The 21,359-nt window shown below is 49.8% G+C and overlaps 1 protein-coding gene across 4 annotated transcripts in view; it reads left to right on the forward strand.

Annotated features, from left to right (window-relative positions):
* Positions 1-2,113: 2,113 nt before the first annotated feature.
* Positions 2,114-21,359, forward strand: part of PARVA (parvin alpha) — a 162,660-nt gene continuing 143,414 nt past the window's right edge. For 2 of the 4 annotated variants that reach the window (XM_057317620.1, XM_057317621.1), the window contains exon 1: positions 2,222-2,461. In XM_057317620.1, coding sequence (XP_057173603.1) covers positions 2,326-2,461 — 136 coding nt within the window. In that variant the 5' untranslated portion in view covers positions 2,222-2,325. Of the gene's footprint in view, positions 2,462-21,359 lie in introns of all 4 variants that reach the window. The other 2 variants (XM_057317622.1, XM_026486801.4) reach the window with 2 other exon arrangements.

Consider the following 21,359-nt stretch of genomic DNA (forward strand, 5'->3'; position numbering starts at 1 on the left):
TTTATTCGACAGAGAGAGAGACAGCCAGTGAGAGAGGGAACACAAGCAGGGGGAGTGGGAGAGGAAGAAGCAGGCTCTCAGCGGAGCAGGGAGCCCGATGCGGGGCTCGATCCCAGGACCCGGGATCACGCCCTGAGCCGAAGGCAGACGCTTAACGACTGAGCCACCCAGGCGCCCATCTCCATGTGTAGTTTTGATCGTGTCATATTTAGGACCTAAGCCTTGCCTACAGATACCAGTAACAGGTGAAGAAAAGAGAACCGCAGGATGTAGGAGCTGGGAGTGGCTCCAGTGGCCAAATATCAGTGGTAGATCAGCCCCACCACATCACCTGATGTAATCCCTGTTGAAGAACACCTATTCCTCGGTTTCGCCTCAGATGTACTGAATTAGAACTTCTAGAGATGGGGCCTGTGAATGTTAATTACCAACTCCCTAAGGAACGGCGATGCACGATCGGGTTAGAGAACCACCATTCTGTTCCCCCACTTCATTTTGTAGATGACGAGGTGGAGACCCAGATAAGTGAGTGGAGTTGCCCACGGTCACGCAGCTATTGAGCTGTGTGTCTCCTGATTCCCTGACAGGAGTTCCCAGAGCTGGAGCTCAGATGTTGGAGATATTTGTATGCACCCAATATCCTGAACAAGAATTACTAGTGATGGAGACCAAAATCTATTTTGGCTTCCATATCTCCTTAAGATTTATCAAGGTGGTGGTTGGCTTTGGGAAAGTGTCATAATCTTTCCTTGCTCCTGGGTGAAAATTTTAGCCGTCATCGTGACCTCTCTGCTTTCTGTGAGCTAAGAGGCATCAGCTGAAGTATAATTTAAAAAAAAAAGTATAATTGAAAAAAAAGAATTGTGACTCTTACACAAAGATAAAATGAACACATACTTCTCTGAGAATCTATTGGCGGTCTTGTGTGTTAAATTTTTGTTCTCGGGAACTACTGCTTGTCAGTTTGCTGATTAGCCGGAGTGAAGGCGGATGTGTGATTTCAAGCTTTAGGAACATGTCCTAGGAAGGAAGCACGGGCTGGCCCTCTGGGGGAACTGCAGGGGGCACTGGGAAGAGATTCCAGATCCCAGCAGCTACTCCCCCGTGGTTTTTCTTTAGTCAGACCACCTGGCTTCTTGAACCCACTTCCTTGCTCCCTGGGTCTGTCTCTCTGCTGATCCCCCTGCATGCAGCTAAAAACGAACACTCCAGTAACGGAGTCTTCATGACCAGCCCTGAGTGCCCGACTTCTGACAACCGTCTCTAGCTTAGTTACGACTGATTGAGATCATCTGATTGGCTGCTCGCCAGTCAAACATTTGCTGTCTTTGGGGCAGGTGGTCACCCAGGGTCAACCAGCTGTAGCTACTTAGAGGAAACAGTTGCTAATGGGCTGTGTGAGGGGGAGAGATGGCCGGAGATCCCCAAACTTCAGGGGGCCAAGCATGATAAAACGTGCCTTTTAATCATTTCTAGCAAGAGTCCTTGAATCTTGGGGTTGGTGCCACGCCCCGGAGTTTGGTTGCCATTCTGTTGCTGTCATTTAGCCAGGATAAATTTGGGGTGCCGGGTTGTTTCACAAGAGCCCACGGTCCTACCTTCCCATTCACGTTTCCACCATTTGTGTTACCCTCCTTTGTACAAGCCATTGAGCTTCTAGAAACCGCCGTTTTGTAAGCAGCAGCAGCCTCAGCCCTGCTCTCAGAACTTCATCAAACTTCTCACCCTGGGATGGGGGTGGAGAGGAGGAACATGGATATGCCTGAACACATTGGGGTTCACTCTCTCTTCCCAGAGCCGACTCACGCTCTTTCTGGACACAAGACATGGCCTAATAACTGTACAGGTAGAAAACCAGGGAAAGAGCGAGCTCCTCACCCAATAGCCCTGGCAAAGACACTGGGAGACAAGAGTAGCAGGTCGCTTTGCTTCAGCAATGCCTGAACCCCTGATTTGTACCAGGATCCGTGTTGGGTGTGGAGCCCGGGGAAAACGTGGCCTCCAGGCTGGAGGGTCTCACATGCACACACAGACAAGGCCGCACGTCCTGCAAGGGGGCACATTTGGGGCACCCTCCCTGCTCCGGGCAGCCAAGGGGCGCGGGCGCAGGCCCGAGCGGCGCGGGCCCCGAGCGCGCAGCTCCTTCCAGGGCGGAGGGCGGCGCGAGGGAGGGAGAGAGGGAAGGGAAAGGCGAGCGTGAGCTGCCTCAAATGCTTGGAATAATTCCGCTTCCGTTTGGAAAGCCGCAGCCTCAGTCCCGCCGCACCCGCCCAGCGCCAGCTCCGCGTCCCGGCCGGCCCGCGCGCGGCTGCCCGCTCCGCCGCCATGGCCACGTCCCCGCAGAAGTCGCCCTCTGTCCCCAAGTCCCCCACTCCCAAGTCGCCCCCGTCCCGGAAGAAAGATGACTCCTTCTTGGGGAAACTCGGAGGCACGCTGGCGCGGAGGAAGAAAGCCAAGGAGGGTGAGTGCGGCCCGGCCCGGCACGCCGCAGGGCCGGGGCCGAGGGCGAGGGCGGAGGGCCGGGGCTCCAGGGCCGGGCGGGAGCGCGCCGCGGGTGTCCGACGCGGTGGGGGCGCGCGGCGGCGCGTGCGCGCGCTGCCCGGGACGCGGGGCCGGGGCCGAGCGCGGCCCGCGGGTCGTCGCCGCCGCCCACCTCGGGGCGGCCGGGGGCGGGAAGCTGCTTGCCGGGCCCGGCGGCGCCCGGGTGCGGCGGCCCGTGACCCGGCGAGGCCCGCGCTGGGCTGGGGGAGAGCGCCGCGGGGCCGGGGAGGCGGCCGGGCCCCAGGCGGAGGCGGCGTTCTCCCGGAGGCCCGCGTCCGCGGGCTGGCGTTCCCCAAGTTCCTGCGCAAACTTTCCTGGGCGCCGCGCTCGTTGCCTTCGTTGGCCTTTGAGCTCAGCTCGTTTCCTGGGCCCACGGAACCCCAGAGGCAGTGTTGGCCTCTGGATCCTGTGTCCGCCCCCAGGGCCCAGTCGGGCGCTATTAATGTTTGTTGAATGAGTGAGCGGCTTTCCTGGGGTCGGGCCCTGTAATAAATGACAGACTCGCGCTCAAGGGGAAAACCTGGATTAGACACACTTAGCATCGCGCTGTGACCCTTCTGTGAACTCAGGAGTTGAGGGCTCTTGTAAAAAAACATTCTCTTTTCCCCACCAGGGTGAACTGAAGTGATCTTATTTTGTTGCAGGACAGTTTGCGTGTAAAATACTGTCTCATTGGCAGATTCCACATCTTGGGTTTGGGTTTGAAAAATGAAGTGACCGTTCAGAGGAAGCTCTAGTGATAGACGTGGAGATAGAAGTTGCTTGGGTCAAGTTTTTCATAGAGTGCCTTGTGGTTTGGGAATAACCCTTCTGAAGGCTGTGATGCTGCTGTGGAAAGTTCCCTGTTGCTGAGTTAGTTACCTTCAAGTGTAAGAAAGAGCCGCGCTGAGACTTACCAAACTTAACACAAAGGACCGAATTTGTTTTCTGTGTTGGAGTGAGAAGCAGCGAAACACGGCCCCAAACCTGTTTTCCCCGGTTTGGTTATTTTGGTAAACCACCGTCTGGGTAGCGTATAGCTGGTAGCCAGTCATGAAATCCTGGCTTGGAAAGCCCTTTATTACCCTTCTGACTTTTTCCTCCCGGAGTCCTGGTGTGGGCTCACTCGCTAAGACTGAACAACTCGGAGTTTCTGAAGCTCATGACCTACCCGGTGCGCTCAGCCCACCTTTGCCGTCTCTTTAGGAAGGTTTGTTGTAAAACTACAGAGTTGGTCTCTGTCTAGAGATAGAGACTCTCTGGAGCCAGAGAAGGAGGCTGAGGGTCACCCTTCACTTTTTTCAAGTGGATTAGCCTGTTTTCCTGGAGGCTTCCCTTCACCAGGACAAACAGCCTCTGTTCTTACAGTGGGTCCTCATAGGCATGATTTTATGGCCCGCTGGCTTCCTACCCCTTCAGTTTCGTTTGGGAGCCCTGCAGGAAACACAAGGTCAACTCAATTGGGATTTTGGAAATACTGTAGTGAAGGGACTATTTTCAGAGGTGTGGGCAGGGGTATGCAAGCCCGGAAGGATGATAAGGAACGTGGGGGTTAATGACAGACAGGTGGAAGCTGTTACCGCTCTAGACCTGAAGGGACACGGGGAGCCAACTGGAACCCACAGAGAGCTGGAACCATGGAAGGGGCGCTGCCTGACAGTAACTGTAGCTGCAGAGAGACACAACGACTGTCAGCAATGTGGAGATGGAGCAGGAAGACATTGGCACAAGAGACACTCTGTGTCTTCTTAGTGCCCTTGAATCTTTTGCGGGTGCTTCCGATTGGCTGGACCCAGGGGGAAGTGACCCTGGCAAGGAACCCGGACGGTGCAATGTGTAGGGGTCAGCTCCCTCAGGGCACAGAGCAGTGCAGGGATCATGGTGGGGAGTGGGGGCAATGAAAATAACCAGCAGACCCTTTCAAAGTGAGCTGCCCAGAAGCCCACATAGTAGTGTCGTGGTCTAGTCCGGCCCACCCAGGTTGGAATAGGGCTGCCCCCTCCTTTGTTCGAGCCCAGACACTAGGTTCTAGAACTGAGCCAAGGCTGCTTGTCCTTATTCTGTCGGCTGCATGACACTGTTCGTTCTCCTTGAGGTGGCTACCAGCTTACTCAGAAACATGTTCATGTTTGTGGCTCTTGAACCAGTCTCTTCCCTGTCTCAGATTTACTCACTTGGGTTTTTGAAACCAGGTGCAAAATCTTATTTTAATCCTTGCTATCCTGAACTGTGAAGCCCTGATTCTGTCGTTCAGCCTACTAACGAATCCAGGGGCTGTAAATGGTGAGTTTGCTTCTTCTAAAGGGGCCCACCACCACCTGGCCCCAACTGCTTGCTGTTGTAAGTGGAGTTCTGCGAGCCCATAGAAGGCAGCTGGGTTGGCACGGAATAACCTGGTCTTACTGAGTGTGTGCGGGGTCTCAGTGATGAGTGCTTTACCTGTCAAGGGCCCACTACCCATAACTTCAGTGAGAGTAAGGCTCAATCTTGCTCTGGATCTTGCATAAACTCACAGCTCTGTGCTTTGCGGAAACTGCTTTCTCCTACTGCCCCGCTCCTAATGTTCTAGAACATGATTCCTCAAGGTCACTGATGTGACCTTGAGCATTGCATTCTCCTGGGCCCAGGGACTGCCATTCATTCACTTGACACCTGTTATGTCCCACTGTAGGACAGAGATTGGAAAGACATAATACATATTGGAATATGTAGTCAGTAATTTCTTATAAAAATTTCATATAAAAATGTATCTGCCTACAAATACCTACTACATACATCATAGAATGACTTGTAAGTCTCATAAGAATGTATTAAAAGTAGTCATCACTCCTGTGTTGTCAATAAGAAAAAATAACCTTAGAAAGAAAATAGAGGTTAAAAGCATGGTCTTTGGGACCAGACACCTTTGGCTTTGATTTCTGGTCCAGCCCCTTATTTATTGCTATGACTTAGGACAACTTTATCTTTTGAAGCCTCTGTTTCTTCATCTATAAAATGGGAATAAAGTATGTAATATGCATAGCATGGTATGAATAATGAATGGTAGCTATTAAAATTTTGATAGCTCAATTTGACATAGTCCTGAAAATTTGGAGTAGCCTTTTCATTCTGGCCTGCGGAAGATTCTACAGTTTCTGCAGATAGCCTAGTAGCTCGTGGCTGGGAAGCTCGTAACCCTGCTTTGGTCCCTTTGGGAATTAGGAAGCTCTCCTTGCACATCACATACTCCTGTTAACATAATGTCCTATTTCAGCATTTTTAAAAAAGATTTTATCCATTTGGGGGAGAGAGAGAGAGAGAGAGAGAGGAGCATGTGTATGTGCAAGTTGGGGGCGGGGCAAAGGGAGAGAATCTTGAGCAGACTTGCGCTGAGGAGCCCCAGGGGGGGCTTGATTCCACAGCACTGAGATCGGGACCAGAGCTGAAATCTGGAGTCAGACGCTTACCCAACTGAGCCACCCAGGCGCCCCACATTTCAGTATTTTAGAATATTTGGGCCCATTTTCAGGAGTTGTAAATTGGCTTTTGTTTTTCTCTGTGGATCTTCTCTTTTGTGGTTCCAGCCCTCTTTTGTGCTATACGCAGCCCTCTTGTGTAGGTCCTCAGACAAGCCTTTCAGAGTCCTTTGCCAAAGGGTCACCTTTCATCTTTCTCCGGATCTGTCCTTAGGACTCCCTCTTTCCAGGGACTCCATCTTGAATTGTGTTTGCCAGCTGGAGGTGCCCTAAGCTGGGTCAATAGCAATGATTATTCCTATCACTTACCCATTTATTTATGATCCCTTAGAGTTTTACATTTTGTCCGGTGCCCAAAGTATCCAATAAGGGCTTTAACTTGATAATTTAAAATAATACTAGGACTTACCACTTGGCTCTCATTGGCTTCCAGTGTAACTGGGGAAGATCCCCAAACTCTGCAACATATTTATGGTTTCGGGAGTGGGGGGAGCCCCCAGCCCTGCTGAGCAGCCCTCCTCTCCCCGAATCAGCATGCATTCTCATTTTCCAGAGTGCCACCTCAAACCCTCACCACCTTGAGACAGAAAACTGAGTACTGGGTGTGAACTTGTTCAGTTTCCCTTTGCTTCCCCAGATCGACACCTCCTTTCATGCTCCTCGCCTGCCTAGTCCCTTCCAGAGAGCTCCCTTGTCCCCTTGTTTGTGAGGCCATTCATTGCTGCTCCCTCCCAGATTTGGCATCGCCAGATACCCTTGCTCTCGTAGCCTCAGTCTCTTTCATGCCGCTCTACCCCTGACATTCTGTAAATACGTTTGAGTCTTTCCATTTGAAGACCATCTCCTGATACCGGTTTCTTCTTAAGCTAATCAACCGCAGGCCTTGAAAGAGTTGCCTTAATGGCTTTCCCTTGCTTATGTCCTAGTCACTTCTTGACCCACTAGCCTCATTCTTTCAGTAATCATTTACTGAGTGCCTGCCATATACCAGGCACTGTGCTGGGATATGGCAGGAGGAAAAAAAAAAGACAAATCTCTGCCCTCATGGAGCTTACAGTCTGGCAGTGGAGACAGATAATACACGAGATAAATTGGTAGATCATGTGTATTGTGAGCGTAGCGACAGGTGCTTTAGATCAAACTAAAGCAGGACAAGGGAACACAGAGTGTTGAGGGTTGAGAGATGGTTGGCATGTAAAATGGGCTGGCTCGAAAAGACCTCCCCGAGAAGGGTATTTCTGAAAGATCTGAGGGAGGACAGGGAGAGAGCCCTGTGAGTGTCTTGGAGAAGAGCATTGCAGGCAGAGGGAATGGCAAATGCAAAGGCCCTGAGGCAGGAGTGGACCTGATGCGTGGAGGGCCAGCACGGAGGTCGCTGCGATTGGAGGAGAGAGGGAGCACAGTTGTGGAAGGTGATGAGGTCTTGGGGATTAGACGGAGGGTAGGTGCGGGTTGTGTAGGGCGCTGGAGGCCATTGTATGCCTGGAGCCTTTACTCAGAGTGAGATGAGACGGTTTCAGGGGGCTGGCGTAGAGGAGTAGGACGCCTGCACTTGTGTTTCAGCAGGATAGCTCTGGTGTGCTGCTGCGTGACCGCAGGGGCAGAGGCGGGAGCAGGGACGTGAGCTAGGAAGCGGGGGAGAGCGGCAGTGGCCTGGAGTGGAGGGGTGGGCGCTGAATCCTGGGTGTAGTTTGAAGAGGTGGTGGGTAGGATTTACTGAAAGGCTGGATGGAAGATGAGAGGAGACTCGAGATGACTCCAGGGATTTGGGTTTGAACAGCTGGAGAGAGAGAGCTGACTTTCACTGAGCTGGAGTAGCCTGCTGGGAGAGCTGGCCTGGGGAGAAGGAGGGTGGGGCCTGCTGGACTTCACAGCGGCCATGCTGAATTCACAGTTGGTTCCGAGAGCCCAGCTCAGGGGGTGTCTGGGCTGGAAAGTAGAGAGGTCCAGGGCCTGCTCCCGAGGCTTTCGAACATCAAGGACGCATGGAGAGAGGCTGAGTAGGAGTGGCCGTGGGATGGAGGAAAGGGGGAGCACATCTGCCCATTCCCACAGTGCAAGCTTTGCTGGCTGAGGGCTCCCAGGACCCACGGTCTCCTTTTCCACCCTCATTCCACTTGGGCTCTTGGTGGCATCTGACACTTCTTCAGTTCTCTCTTTTCCTCAAAACATCTTCTCCCCTTATTCACACTGAAATTGTTCCCTGTGTCCCTGACTAGTCTTTCTCAGACTCCTTCTTGGGTTTTTCGTGCCTGTTTACCCCCTCAGCAGCATTTCCTGGGGTTCCGACGTCCCCAGCTTTGCTGTTTTGGGGTGCTCTTTTTTCCTCTCCCGTGGATTATCTCACCCACTCCCATGGCTTCAATGACCATCTGTCCATTGGTGCTTCTCAAATCCATACCTTAAATCCAGATCTCTCCCCCGTAGTGCAGACACCTCTCTCCACCACCTCCTGGGTGTGTCACGGGTCCCTCCAACTCCACACGCCCTCGAGGGCGTTACTACTCTGTGCCACTTGCCGGACTCTGCTTCTCTCCTTCCACCATCCCCCCAGTTGCCCGAGGCCGTGGTCTTCCTCTGTCTCAGCAACCTCTTCTTAAAGGGCGAATAGTAAATATTGCAGACTTTGCTGGCCCCCCAGCCTGTCCTCGGTGCTGCCCTTGTTACCGTAGACGGGAGGTGAATGAACACGCGTGGTTCTGCTCCAGGCCAACTGGACCCTGACATTTGAATTTCGTGTCATTTTCATGTGTCACAAAATACTCTCATTCTTTTTCAGTCCTTTAAAAATGTGAAAACCATCCTTACTGGTGGGGCTGCATGGAAATAGATGGCAGGCCCGCCGCAGCCTGTGGGCAGTGGTTTGCCCACCTCCGCCCTCTCATGTCCGCGCACGCAGCCGCCTGTCCCGGAGGCCTGTGGGTCCTGCCTTGCGTCCCTGCCCCGGGTCAGGCCCCAGAAGCGCTCCTTCTCTTCTTTGAGATTCTTTCTTTCTTTCTTTCTTTCTTTCTTTCTTTCTTTCTTTCTTTCTTTCTTTCTTCCTTCCTTCCTTCCTTCCTTCCTTCCTTTTTCTTTCTTTCTTTCTTTCTTTCTTTCTTTCTTTCTTTCTTTCTTTTTTAAAATTTTACCATTTTTATTTTCCACCTGAAATGTTGCAATATCCACCCCACTAGTCTCCCTGTCTCTGGTCCTTTTTTGTTCAATCCACCCTTCATCTTTTTGCCAATATACTGTTGTTGTTGTTGTTGTTGTTGTTGTTGTTGTTGTTGTTGTTGTTTTAACACAAAGATAATGCCCCCTCAGGGCAAACTTCTTAACATGGCATTCGGGACCTTCTCAGTTGCTCCTTAGTCACCTCTTCTGGTCTTGCCTCTGTTTCCCTTTCAGGAAGCCTCCATTTTAGCCACACCCAACCACTCTTTATTCCCAAAACACATCACGGTCTTTCACATGTGTTAACCTCTATACGTGCTATGCCATATTTCTGGAATGACCTTCCTCCTTTTCCTATACAAGAAACTCCTATTCAGTCATTAAAACCCAGTTCAGATATCCCCGTCCGCTGGATGCCTTCCTCAGCTCCCCCAGGAAGTGAGGTGCTTCCTTCTCTGTCGTCCCATGCCCCCTTGTCGGTGGCTCTGTTGTGGCACTGGCCACGTTGTCCTGCGACCATCTGTGGGTGTGCATGTTACATGCCCTGCTGAGGGCCCCCTTCCCGTAGCCCCCCTGCCTGGCATAATATTTAATACGTGATGATACCGGAGTTTCCATGCGATGAGTTTCCCCATATTTACCTTGGTGAAAATAGTCCCCTGCTGACTGGTTGGGTAATCTTAGGCCTCTTCCTCTTCGCTCATTTCTCACATCAGCGGATTAGGCCACCTAGCCTTTGAGGGCCCCTCTCTTCTATGATTTCTGAGCTCTCGTTTCACCAGGCTTCTCTCAAATTCAGTTTTATTGTCTGGGTAGGGTGGTCTGGGAATGACATCATCACAAAGACTTCTTTCTTTCCTCCGCTAATGAAGGCACCTGTGTGTCCGGAGGAGGAGATGGGAGCCAGGATAAGCGGGCCCCAGCCCAAGGACACCTCCATATCAGGAGTCGTTGTCTCATGGAATATCTCTGTTTGGTTAACAAGTGCAGTTCATAATGATGTTTTAGCCATTAGTACAGAAGAGATGAAATCCTCATGTAAACACGTGTAAGCATCTAAAATCACTATTCGCTGTCATGGAAAAAAAGAACACATTTGGGAAAAGCTCTACAACGATGTCAGTAATAAAAAAACTTTTAAAAATAAAATGTTTTAAAAAGGGCATGAACATTCTGTCAGGTGTTCAATATGTTCTGGAAGAAATCCCCGTGAAGGTTTCGTCTGAGGACTAGAGCCCCCAGGACAAGGCGGCCTCCTCTAGCTTAGGCCCTGGCCCTCATCCCTTGCCTCCTTTTCCCTGTGGTCTCTGGGAGGGCAGGAGTTCTGTCTGTCCTGCTCACGTTCGCACCACGCGTGCCTTGTGTGGCTGCAGGTACTAAACAGTGCCCTGCAAAATGGCGGACTAACTGCCCAAATCATCAGTGGGCATCTGATTCCTCCTGAGGGTGTCCCCAGCTTACTTCAAACTCTGCCTAAGCTCGAATGACAATTCTGGTCCCCTGCTTTCATCCCGGTCTCAACTTCTGGCTGCGTGTGTGTGTCTGCGTGTATGTGGGGGTGTGTGTGTGTGTGTCTGATAAACCTGCCTCCTCCCACCAGGAATCTCTTCACCCTTTGTGGAAGGACATTACCCCTTAGCCCTGCTCTTTGACAAGCACACTAAGGCCCTCAAGACCAGACGTTTGGGTCCTAGCGTCTATGGGCAGTGATGGTGCAGTGGAGGCAGGGAGGCTGCTGGTCAAGGGTGGAGACCCGTCCAAGTGTAGAGGACGGCGTTCATTGTTTTCATCCAGAAAACCTTGCTCTGGTGTTGCACATTTTCCTGACGGTGCTTAAATGATGAGGGGCTGAGGTGAAACAGCCTCTGGGCAAGGTTTGGGGGAGACGAAAGAAAGGTGCAGAGCAAACCTCTGCAGGAGATTCAGAATTCCTGTAATTCCCCAAAGCCTGCTGGTTGCCCTCCCCCGCCTGCCTGTCCCTTCCCGAGCTTCTCAGCTTGCCTTACTCACTAGATGCCAAACCAGGGAAATCCAAAAACCAGCCAGAGCAGAGCCACCATCGTTACCCCTTAGCGAGAGCTCTCCATTGCCGCAACGCTGCCACTCCGACCCACCCAGAAAAAGGACCTACTGAAAGGAGAGCCTGGCTCAGTGAGCACCATCTGTGAACTGTGGCTGCTGCTTCTGTGCTCTGGCCTGGGACGCACGTTTGCACGGAGTGCGGATCGCCATAGGACTTGCCGAAGGTCTGCTTCCGCTAGCATCTGCTTAGTGATAATTCTATTTGCCGTGAACGCACCAGCCTGCCAAAGCCTTAGAAAAACCGTCTCTGTGGCTAGAGACCTTGTGTTCCCTTCAGACCAGCCTTGGGAGAAGTCAGGCCATGGACGGAAGAAGCGCTGAACTTCAGCAGCTCAAACAGAAATTCTCTGTCCTGCCGCACACTCTCTTGGGGAAGGAAGAATGAACCAAATTGCTTAGCATCTAATTTTTTAATAAAAGTGGGGTTTTTTTCCCATTATAAAATTAACCCATGCTTTGGGGGTTTATGGAAAAATAGAAAACAGCCATGCGAGTCCCGCCTCTCAAAGGCAATCGCTATTAGAGTGTGGTTTTACTTCTGTCTCTTCTTCCTCTTGCTTAGAACTTTTTTGTTTTTTATAATTGTAAGTATACCATGTATATTAGTTGGATAAAAATTCTCTATCTGTATTTTTCATTTATTATATAAATATATTTTGTGTTACAAATCTTACCTCACATACTTTTTATAGGTGCATAATATTCATTGAGTTAACGTCATCTTGCTCACGTACCCATTTCTTTTGGTCCTTTCCTGTTTTTTTCTAGAAATAATGCTGCCTAAACCTTTTTTAAAAAGGAAGAATAATTTTCTTTGAATGGAGCCCCAGAAGTACTGTTACAGGGTCAAAGGGTGACCGTTGGCTTGCTTAACACTGATGGTTTATCACTGATAACCGGAGAGATTCCTGCTTGGGTCTGGGTCGTTTCCCCAGTAGGCTGTTTGAAACGAAAACCAACATCGTTAGGCCGAAAGTTTCTGTCTGCTGCTGGCAGGCAGGACCAGGTCATTGAGCTGCGGGGTGGGGTGGTTTGGGAGGGTGCTGGGTCAGGGGAGTGCAAATTTCCCTCCCGGCCAGTAACATGTTCACGCTGAGCTCTAGGACAGGCAACTCTTGATTTCAGAACATTCTCTTGCGGCCATCCTTCCTTCCATATGTGGCCCAGTGCATCATCCCAAGTGCCTGCTTCTTCTAACAGGGTCCAAGGGGCCTTGGGAATGGTCGTCCTTGAAGTTCCCCTGGGAGTCACAGCCAACCCCCTGCCCCACTGAGTTCTCACCACTTCATGTGAGACCCAGTGAAGGTTCGGTCAAGAAGTCCCCCCTTGTGTTGATCTCTTCCTCCCCACCTCCCAACTGCTGAGTTCTTGGACTTGCCCCACGCTTGGTAACCACCAATGGGAGGTCATGGCAAGACAGTGAGCGAAGGGCTACGGCGGACAAATTAGAGGTGCCAGAGTCGAGGGCTCCTTAGGACACATGGTGCTTGCAGCTGGAGGAGGAGACCCCTCCCCGCCCCAGGCTGACAAGCGGTAGGATTCCGGAGCTTTCTGAGTGTCCGAGGGATTTTGACGAGAGTGGGCTGGGCCGATGCCTCCAGGGCTCAGGTTCCTCAACCTGCATCAGGAGCCACCGTCAGGTGTCTCACTGCAGCTGCTAAGAGTGGATCTGAGCCAGTTGGAGCATGTAATTATCACACCCAGCACCCCAGAGAGCGTTTCTGGGGAGCCACTGGTGGAGGCCGACCCCCTCCCTGGGAGTGGTGCGTCAGGGCCTTTATTTCGTCCTTGAATCGTACTCCGCTCCCTTCGCTCATTCTCGTATCTCTTTTAAAATCCAGAGGCCCCTCCCTGCTTCTCTTCGTGAAAAACCCAGGCTGACCCTGAGGAGCCCTGAACACGGTGGGTCTCCGGGGCGTGACGACGATGTGGGACTACAAAAAAGTGAGGCTGCCGGCCTGCTTCTGCTCCCTGAGTGACAGCCCCGGGCGCCCCAGACACCAAGGTGCTCTGCGGAGTAGGCTCTGCCCTTCGTGCTCGGATATATTCCTCGGAGAACCGTTAATCTGCCAGTTGCAGTATGACGTTGACTTTTCAACCCAAAACAATTCTTTCTAAAGCAGATTTTGTCGCAGCTCACGTGGCTTTGGCTGTCGGGTGTGCTGGGAGCCCCTGTGGAGAGACAAAATGAGAGAGGGGTCTGGGAAGAGGGTCTGCAGCCCCAGTCTCCAAGCTGAGGGGACGGGGCATGCAGGTTTGTTGGGGCAGGTGTTCTCGGCATCTGTGGAGTGCCTGGGTTCTGAATCCAGAAGGCTTCTCCAGGTCCAGGCTGGGGTCTCGGCTTCGGGGGTCTGGGGGCAGACACCGGCAGAACCTAGCAGGCAGGTCAGGACCCTCTCGGAGCAGGGGAGGGGCCAGGCAGGCTACGGCCTCAACGCGGACTCGGCAGTCCCTGGCCGCACAAGCCGAGGAAGGTGAGGAGTCCGCCAGTGCTCACACAGGAAGCCTGGGTCTTGCCTCACTCCTTGCCCCCACCCCCCGACACTCCAGGCTTGGAGATCAACTTTCCTCTAGTGGAGAGGGGTTTTCCTATTTACCATAAGCCTGAGCTATCCCTGAGTCCCAGCCCTGGTGGGGCCGACCTGTAGATGACAGGTGGTTCATAGTGACAGCTGGGAGAGGCAGGGGCAGCAGGAATCAACAGTTTTGATGCTGTTTGCAAAACACAAAAGGAGGGCAACACAGTTGCATTTTAAAGCAACTGAGGACACAGGAAGTGCAGAAATAGCCCTTTGCAAGGAGTAGCGCTGCCTCTTGGCTGACAGTTGCGAGGCCTCTCCTGGAATAGCCCCTCCAGCATATGTCCAACGGCCTGGAGAACAGAACGACCCCTTCGCCTGCTTTTCCTCCATGCCTGTCATTATGGTAAATTACAAGGCTCCCACGATGGCTATGGAGATGGAGAGGGAGATTGATTTGTTCCTCGTGGCTGTCGCTGTGCTCAACGTGGCTGGGGTGATGGGCACCCAGATTTCACACCTTGTAATGGCCCTGCCAGGGGTGGATGTTAGCACAATTGGGACCTGACACTTCAATAAATCTGAGACATTCTGCTGTGGAGATCAAAGTTCAGAATTGCTTAAATTGGTGTTGGAGCAGGTGGGAAACAGGAGTCCGGAGCCACGAATTGGATAGATAGCAATTGTCGTTCAATTTGTACGGCCTCAATGTCAGCTTTTCAAATGATATGACATCAATTTAAGTGATTTGGGCTCCCAGCCACCCAGCCTATTTAGCATGACTGGTTTGGGGAAGTGTGATTCGTGGTCTGGCTTATCTTCTTAAAGGGGGAGGGCTTGGGGACCCAGCCCTGCTTGTACCTGTCAGACCGTTGTGTTTGGGGGGGTTGGTATCGTTGGGTTATCAGTGTTCATGGGGGTGTGGAGGACAGTTCCACCTCCTACCTGGACGTGTCGGTAACCCCCCAAGCTCCATTTCCAGCCGTGACCTCTGTCCTGAGCTTTACACTCATCAGCATGTGTATGTCACGGCGCCATTGCCTGCACACACAGGTGAAGCCGGATTTTAACACAGGCTGTGTCATTCTCAAAGGCTTCACATGGGGTGGGGATGAGCTCTCGTTTCTGACGGCAGCTCAAGTCCAGACGAGAGGTGGTTTGACGTCTGTGAAGGAATGGGTACCTTTTTTTTTTTTTTTTTTTTTTTAGGATTGCAGCTTTATTGAGATACAGTTCACCCATTTAAACAGTGTAATTCTGTGGTTTTTGGGATATTCGCAGTTGTGCAACCATTGACACAATTCTAGAACATTTTCATCACCCCAAAAAGAGACCTTGTGCCCATTAGCAGTCACCCCACTTTCCCTCCCTATTCCCTTACCCCCCCAGGAGCCGCTAATCTGTATTCTTTCTCCAGAGTCGCCTACTCTGGACATTGTGTATAAATGGAATCATACAATCAGTATGCGGTCTTTTGCAATTGGCTTTTTTCACTTAGGGTAGTATTTTCTTTGTTTTTCTTTTTTAAGATTTTATTTGTTTATTTGTCAGAGAGAGACCACGAGGCGGGACGGGGGGTGAGGAGGAGGGGCAGAGGCAGGGGGAGAAGCAGATTCCCTGCTGAACAGGGAGCCTGAGGTGGGGCTCGATCCCAGCACCCTGGGATCATGACCTGAGCCGAAGACAGAGGCTTAACTGACTGAGTCGCCCAGGCGCCCCTGAGGGTAGTATTTTCAAGGTTCATCCATGTCGTAGTGTATATCAGTACTTTGTTCCTTTCCGTGGCTGAAAAATAGTCTGTTTGGTGGATAATACCACATTTTGTTTACCCATTCATCGGTTGATGGACATTCTGATTGTTTGCACTTTTTGCTATAACGAATAATGTAGCTATCAACTTTCATGTGCAAGTTTTTGTGTGGACATATGTTTTCATTTCTCTCAAGTACAAGAGAGTATGTTTTGCATTTTAAAGAACTGCCAGGCTGTTTTCCAAAGGGGCTGCGCCGTTTAATACTTGCACCATCAGGGCGGGAGGGCTCCGGGGTCTCGGCACCCCCACCAACACCGGGTACTGTCTTTCTTTTGTGATGGTGGCCACCTCGGTGGTGTGACGTGTAGCTCTCTGTGGTTCTCATTTGCGTTTCCCTGAAAGGTCACGATGTCGATCATCTTTTCATGTGCTTTTTGGACATTTGTAGGTCTTCTTGGGGGCACAGGCCTTCAGGTCCATAGAGTTCAGTGCACATCGGCCCAGTCCCAAGCATGAAGAGGGCTCTGGCCGCTCACCCAGAAAGGTACATGCCAAGAAAGTCTCATCCTCCCATTTTTTTTTTTAACGTTGGCAGGGAGTGCCGGAGACTTGCCCCATCCTGTAGGAGGTGCCATTCATCTTGTAGGAGGTGCCATTCATCTTGCAGAAGGGCTGTACTCCTGACACATTTCCTGTTAAGCAAATGCTCATAATCCTGTTATACCACTGGCCGTCAGTGTTAAATTGGAAATTGATTGGAATACAATTTTAGGCCCAGATTGTAAATGTGGGAAATTCCTGATGGTATACTGTTACATGTCAAAGAATTATACTAAAAACAATGATAATACCGTAAGGGCACCAGGGGCAAGCACTTACGATGCTGTAGGGGCCAGGCAATGTAGTAGACGCTTCAGATATATTAATGTTTGATCTTCCTAACAACCCCATAAAATAGGTACTATTAAGCAGTTTTGCCCCTTTACAAATGGGGAAAGTGAAGAACAGAGAGGCCAGGTAACTTGCTCAAGGTCAGGGCTCAGGTACTAGTTAAGGTAACACTGGCTGCTATAACAGATAAGCCCCAGATTCTCAGAAGCTTAACATAATAAATGTTTATTTCTTGCTTAAAGCAGAACCCCATGGCATCATTCTTCTTCTTCTTCTTCTTCTTCTTCTTCTTCTTCTTCTTCCTTCTTCCTTCTTCCTTCTTCCTTCTTCTTCTTCTTTTTTTTTTTTTTAAGTGATCTCTACACTCAGTGCAGGGCTTGAACTCGTGAGCCCAAGATCAGGAGCCGTATGCTCTAATAACAGAGACGGCCAGCCCTGCACTCCCAGCCCCCTTGATTGGATTGCCTTCCACATGGTCATTCAGGATTCCAGGTGCCTTTCATCTTACCCTCTTCCTTCTTCCAGGTTCTTTGAGTCCTCACCAATCAATCAAGGGGGTCTGGTGAGAAAGAGAGCAAGACTTCAGTGGGAGGTTCTTACCCGCCAGGCATAGACTCGATGCATATTACTTCTGCCCACTTACCACGGGCCAGAGCTCAGTTGTGTGGCCGCACTTCAGTGCAAGAGAGGCAAAGAGACATAGTTGTCTGCCCAGAGGGAAAGGAAATGAATTCTGGCAAACGCACGCATCATTTTGCCATCGCTAGCAAGTGGAAGACCTAGGATTTGAACCTGGGCAGTCTGGCTCCAGAGCCTCCTCTTAACTAGAACATTCTACCACCTCACTGTGAACAACAGCTCAAAGTCTGAGAAAAATGTGGAGAGTTACACCACTTTTTACTCCATGTTCTTTCCACCTGGATGCTGTGCTTGGGAATTCTATCACATTCTATCCAAGTCATTGTCTTTCAGTGCCGGGCTCTGTTCTATACATTTTACATGTTCTAGTTCATAGAATCCTCACAGTTGCCCCCATGAGATAGGGGATTATGATTATTCCCATTTTCCAGATGAGGAGGCTAAAGCCAAATGCTTGGATACGCCTCCCCGTGTAAGTAAGTGGCCTCTCTGAGCTTCTCGCACCTTTACACGAAATGCTTGAGCTCGGCGGGGTTTGAAGGGAAGGTGAGAGAAGATGAGAAAGGCCACACCGCCAGACCGCACCTCGAACCTTGTTTGATCCTGCTTCAGAAAAATCAACTTCTATCAGTGATTTGTGGGACAATCAGGAAAAAGTAACCACTCAGTGGAGATTTGGTGATATGAAGGAATAGTTATTAACTTGGAGGGTGTGAGAACGGAGTCGGGGTCATGTTAAAAAAGAAGGAAGTCCTTCTCTTTTCCAGGTGCGTACTGAAATGTGTAGTGGACAGCATGAGAAAACGTCTGGAAGTTGCTTTGGATAATGCAGTGCTGGGGTTGAGGCATAGCTGGACAGCATTGCTCGTTGTTGCAGAACGATGACGGGTACGGGGAGGTTTGCTGTACTAGTCTCTCACTCGGGGGGATATTTGAAATTTCCTGTAATAGTTATAATAAACAAGACGACTTTAAATGAATCGGCTTTCTGTAGCCCCCCAGTTTGTAAATGAAGTGATGGGGGGGCGCTCAGAGCACAGAACACGTCCGTTAAGAACAGCTGAGCAGCCTGGAAGGTCTTCTAAAGCAGGTCTTCAGGGGCTCTGTTTGGGAGCCGTTGGCCCGTGTTTGAATTCTGAGGTGCTCCCAGAGGCAGCGTTTTGTGCCCGGAGAACGGAGCTCCTGCAGACGAGCCTGCGGCCTCCCAAAAGCAGATGCACAGGCTCCTGGGTGAGGACGTCCAGGCAGAGCATTGGCTTTGCCCTGGCCCAGCGGCCTCCGCACATCTAGCTGTGCAGCCAGCGACAAGTACCTCGCTGGAAGTTGCGGCACGACCCCGGGCCCCAGCTGCACTGTAATTAAACAGTGAAAATCCATCCAAGACTCGGCCAGTTCTCTGGGTCCCAGGTGAAGCCCGCTCTCGGCTGGCTGCGGGCCAGGAGGAAGGTGAGCTGCAGGCCCTCCCAAGTCCCTGCCTAAAATCAACAGCCAGGGCTCCGCAGCCCAGCTTCTGACCTGATGCAAATTAAGCTTGGCATTTGGAGATGGTATTAAATGTCCTAAATCAATATTCTAGAGGCAGGATCAGAACAATTAAAAACCCTGATTTCCTCCTCAGATCGTTGGAGTATATATGAACATAAATTGTCCGTTCTCTTTTCAGACTCTGCAGGTGGAGAACGATGGAGGGCGGCCTGGTGATGCTCTGAGCATAGTTGATTCTGTCCTCAGCATCTTTCCCTATTTTTACATGTATGCAACATGTGTCAAGCCCAGGGGGCATTCGTATGTGATGCATCATTTAATCCCTGCAGTAACCCTGGGAGGTTCTGTCGTCCCCACTTTACAGATGAGCAAACAGAGGCTCAGGTGAAGTGACTTGCTCAAGGTCTCAGCTACTAAGTGGTAAGGCAAGGGTTTGAGTTAACTTCTTCAAGCTCAAGTCTGATGATTTGGCCCCTTGTCACACAGCTGGCTTTTCTGCACAGTGCTTATTTTTCATTCATCAATAATAATAATTAATAACGATGAATGAACCATAACAAGAGCAACTATTTAATAATTTAGTTTCTCTAGTCTTTAAAGATATTGGCAGTTTTTATGGTTTGTCCATTTGTTCAACCAACGTTTATTGAGGGGCAGCCTGGTAGGGAGGTTTCTGAGCTTTGGAGGGCACCAGACGGGTCCCAGCACACGCTGGCTGGGTGACCTGGGACACGTTCATCATCCTCTCTGAGCGCAGGCTTCCTCATCTGTAAAATGGGTTGGTACTTGTACCCCCCCCCCCGCCCAGGGTTGTCATGGAGATGAAAAGAGTAGGTACTTGCAAAGTGTTTAAAGTAGGGCTCGGCTCTCAGTGGGCATTCTAGAAATCTGAGCCCCTGGCAGACACCGTCAAGGCCCTAGAGGAAGTCCTGTATCTTTGCACTCATGGAACTCACCTCTTACATTTAGCCAGTTAATACTACTGCTCCTATTTTTAATTAAACTAGCTAAACATGTTTATGTTTATAGTGAAAAAAAATACAAAGGGGCCAGAAATATAAACTGAAAAGGAAGGGCTCCTTTCTACTTTCCTATAGTCAGGATTTAGATAGACTGGTGTAGCCCGTGATAACAGTATAATAATAATAATAATAATAATAATAATAATAATAATAATAATAATCTATAATAAAGTAATAGTGTGTCGGGAATGCTCTGTTGTGCAAACTTACACACTTGTCTATTTATACAACTGGAATGCCACTGTAAAGGGTGTTTGGCAGTTTATACTTTTTCATTTACCTATTTATCCATCTTTTTTTTTTTTTAATAATGATTTTTTATTATATTATGTTAGTCACCATACAGTACATCCCCGGTTTCCGATGTAAGGCTCGATGATTCATTAGTTGTGTATAACACCCAGTGCACCATGCAATACGTGCCCTCCTTACTACCCATCACCAGCCTATCCCATTCCCCCACCCCTCCCCTCTGAAGCCCTCAGTTTGTTTCTCATAGTCCATAGTCTTTCATGTTTCATTCCCCCTTCTGATTACCCCCCCTTTCTTTATCCCTTTCTTCCCCTACTAATTATACTAGTTCTTATGTTCCATAGATGAGAGAGATCATATGATAGTTGTCTTTCTCTGCTTGACTTATTTCACTTAGCATTATCTCCTCCAGTGCCGTCCATGTTGTAGCAAATGTTGAGAACTCGTTCTTTCTGATAGCTGAGTAATATTCCATTGTATATATGGACCACAACTTCTTAATCCAGTCATCTGTTGAAGGGCATCTCGGCTCCTTCCACGATTTAGCTATTGTGGACATTGCTGCTATGAACATTGGGGTGCATATGGCCCTTCTCTTTACTACGTCTGTATCTTTGGGGTAAACACCCAGTAGTGCAATGGCTGGATCATAGGGTAGCTCAATTTTTAACTTTTTAAGGGACCTCCACACTGTTTTCCAGAGTGGCTGTACCAACTTGCATTCCCACCAACAATGTAGGAGGGATTCCCTTTCTCCACATCCTCTCCAGCAATTGTTGTTTCTTGCCTTGTCTATTTTTGCCATTCTACCTGGCGTAAGGTGGTATCTCAGTGTGGTTTTGATTTGAATTTCCTTGATGGCTAATGATTTTGAACATTTTTTCATGTGTCTGTTAGCCATTTGTATGTCTTCATTGGAAAAGTGTCTGTTCATATCTTCTGCCCATTTTTTGATTTGTTTATTTGTTTCTCGTGTATTGAGTTTGAGAAGTTCTTTGTAGATCTTGGATACCAGTCCTTTATCTGTAGTGTCATTTGCAAATATATTCTCCCATTCCGTGGGCTGCCTCTTAGTTTTTCTGACTGTTTCCTTGGCTGTGCAGAAACTTTTATCTTGATGAAGTCCCATAAATTCATTTTATCTTTTGTTTCTCTTGCCTTTGGGGATGTATCATGAAAAAGGTTGCTTTGGGCGATGTCGTAGAGGTTGCTGCCTATGTTCTCCTCTAGAATTTTGATGGATTCCTGTCTCATGTCGAGGTCTTTCATCCATTTGGAGTTTATTTTTGTGTATGGTGTGAGATAGTGGTCAAGTTTCATTCTTTTGCATGTAGCTGTCCAATTTTCCCAGCACCATTTATTGAAGAGACTGTCTTTTTCCCACCAGATGTTTTTTCCTGCTTTATCAAATATTAGTTGCCCAAAGAGCTGAGGGTCCATTTCTGGGCTCTCTATTCTCCTATTTATCCATCTTGTGTACAAGCATACCTCGTTTTATTATGCTTTTTTTTTTTTTTTTTTTTTTTTACACACTGAAGGTTTGTGGCAAGCCTGCGTCAGGCAGGTCTGTTGGTGCCGTCTTTCCAAC

The sequence above is a fragment of the Ursus arctos genome, unplaced genomic scaffold (genome assembly GCF_023065955.2).
Source record: "Ursus arctos isolate Adak ecotype North America unplaced genomic scaffold, UrsArc2.0 scaffold_23, whole genome shotgun sequence".
In the NCBI taxonomy this organism is placed as follows: Eukaryota; Metazoa; Chordata; class Mammalia; order Carnivora; family Ursidae; genus Ursus; species Ursus arctos.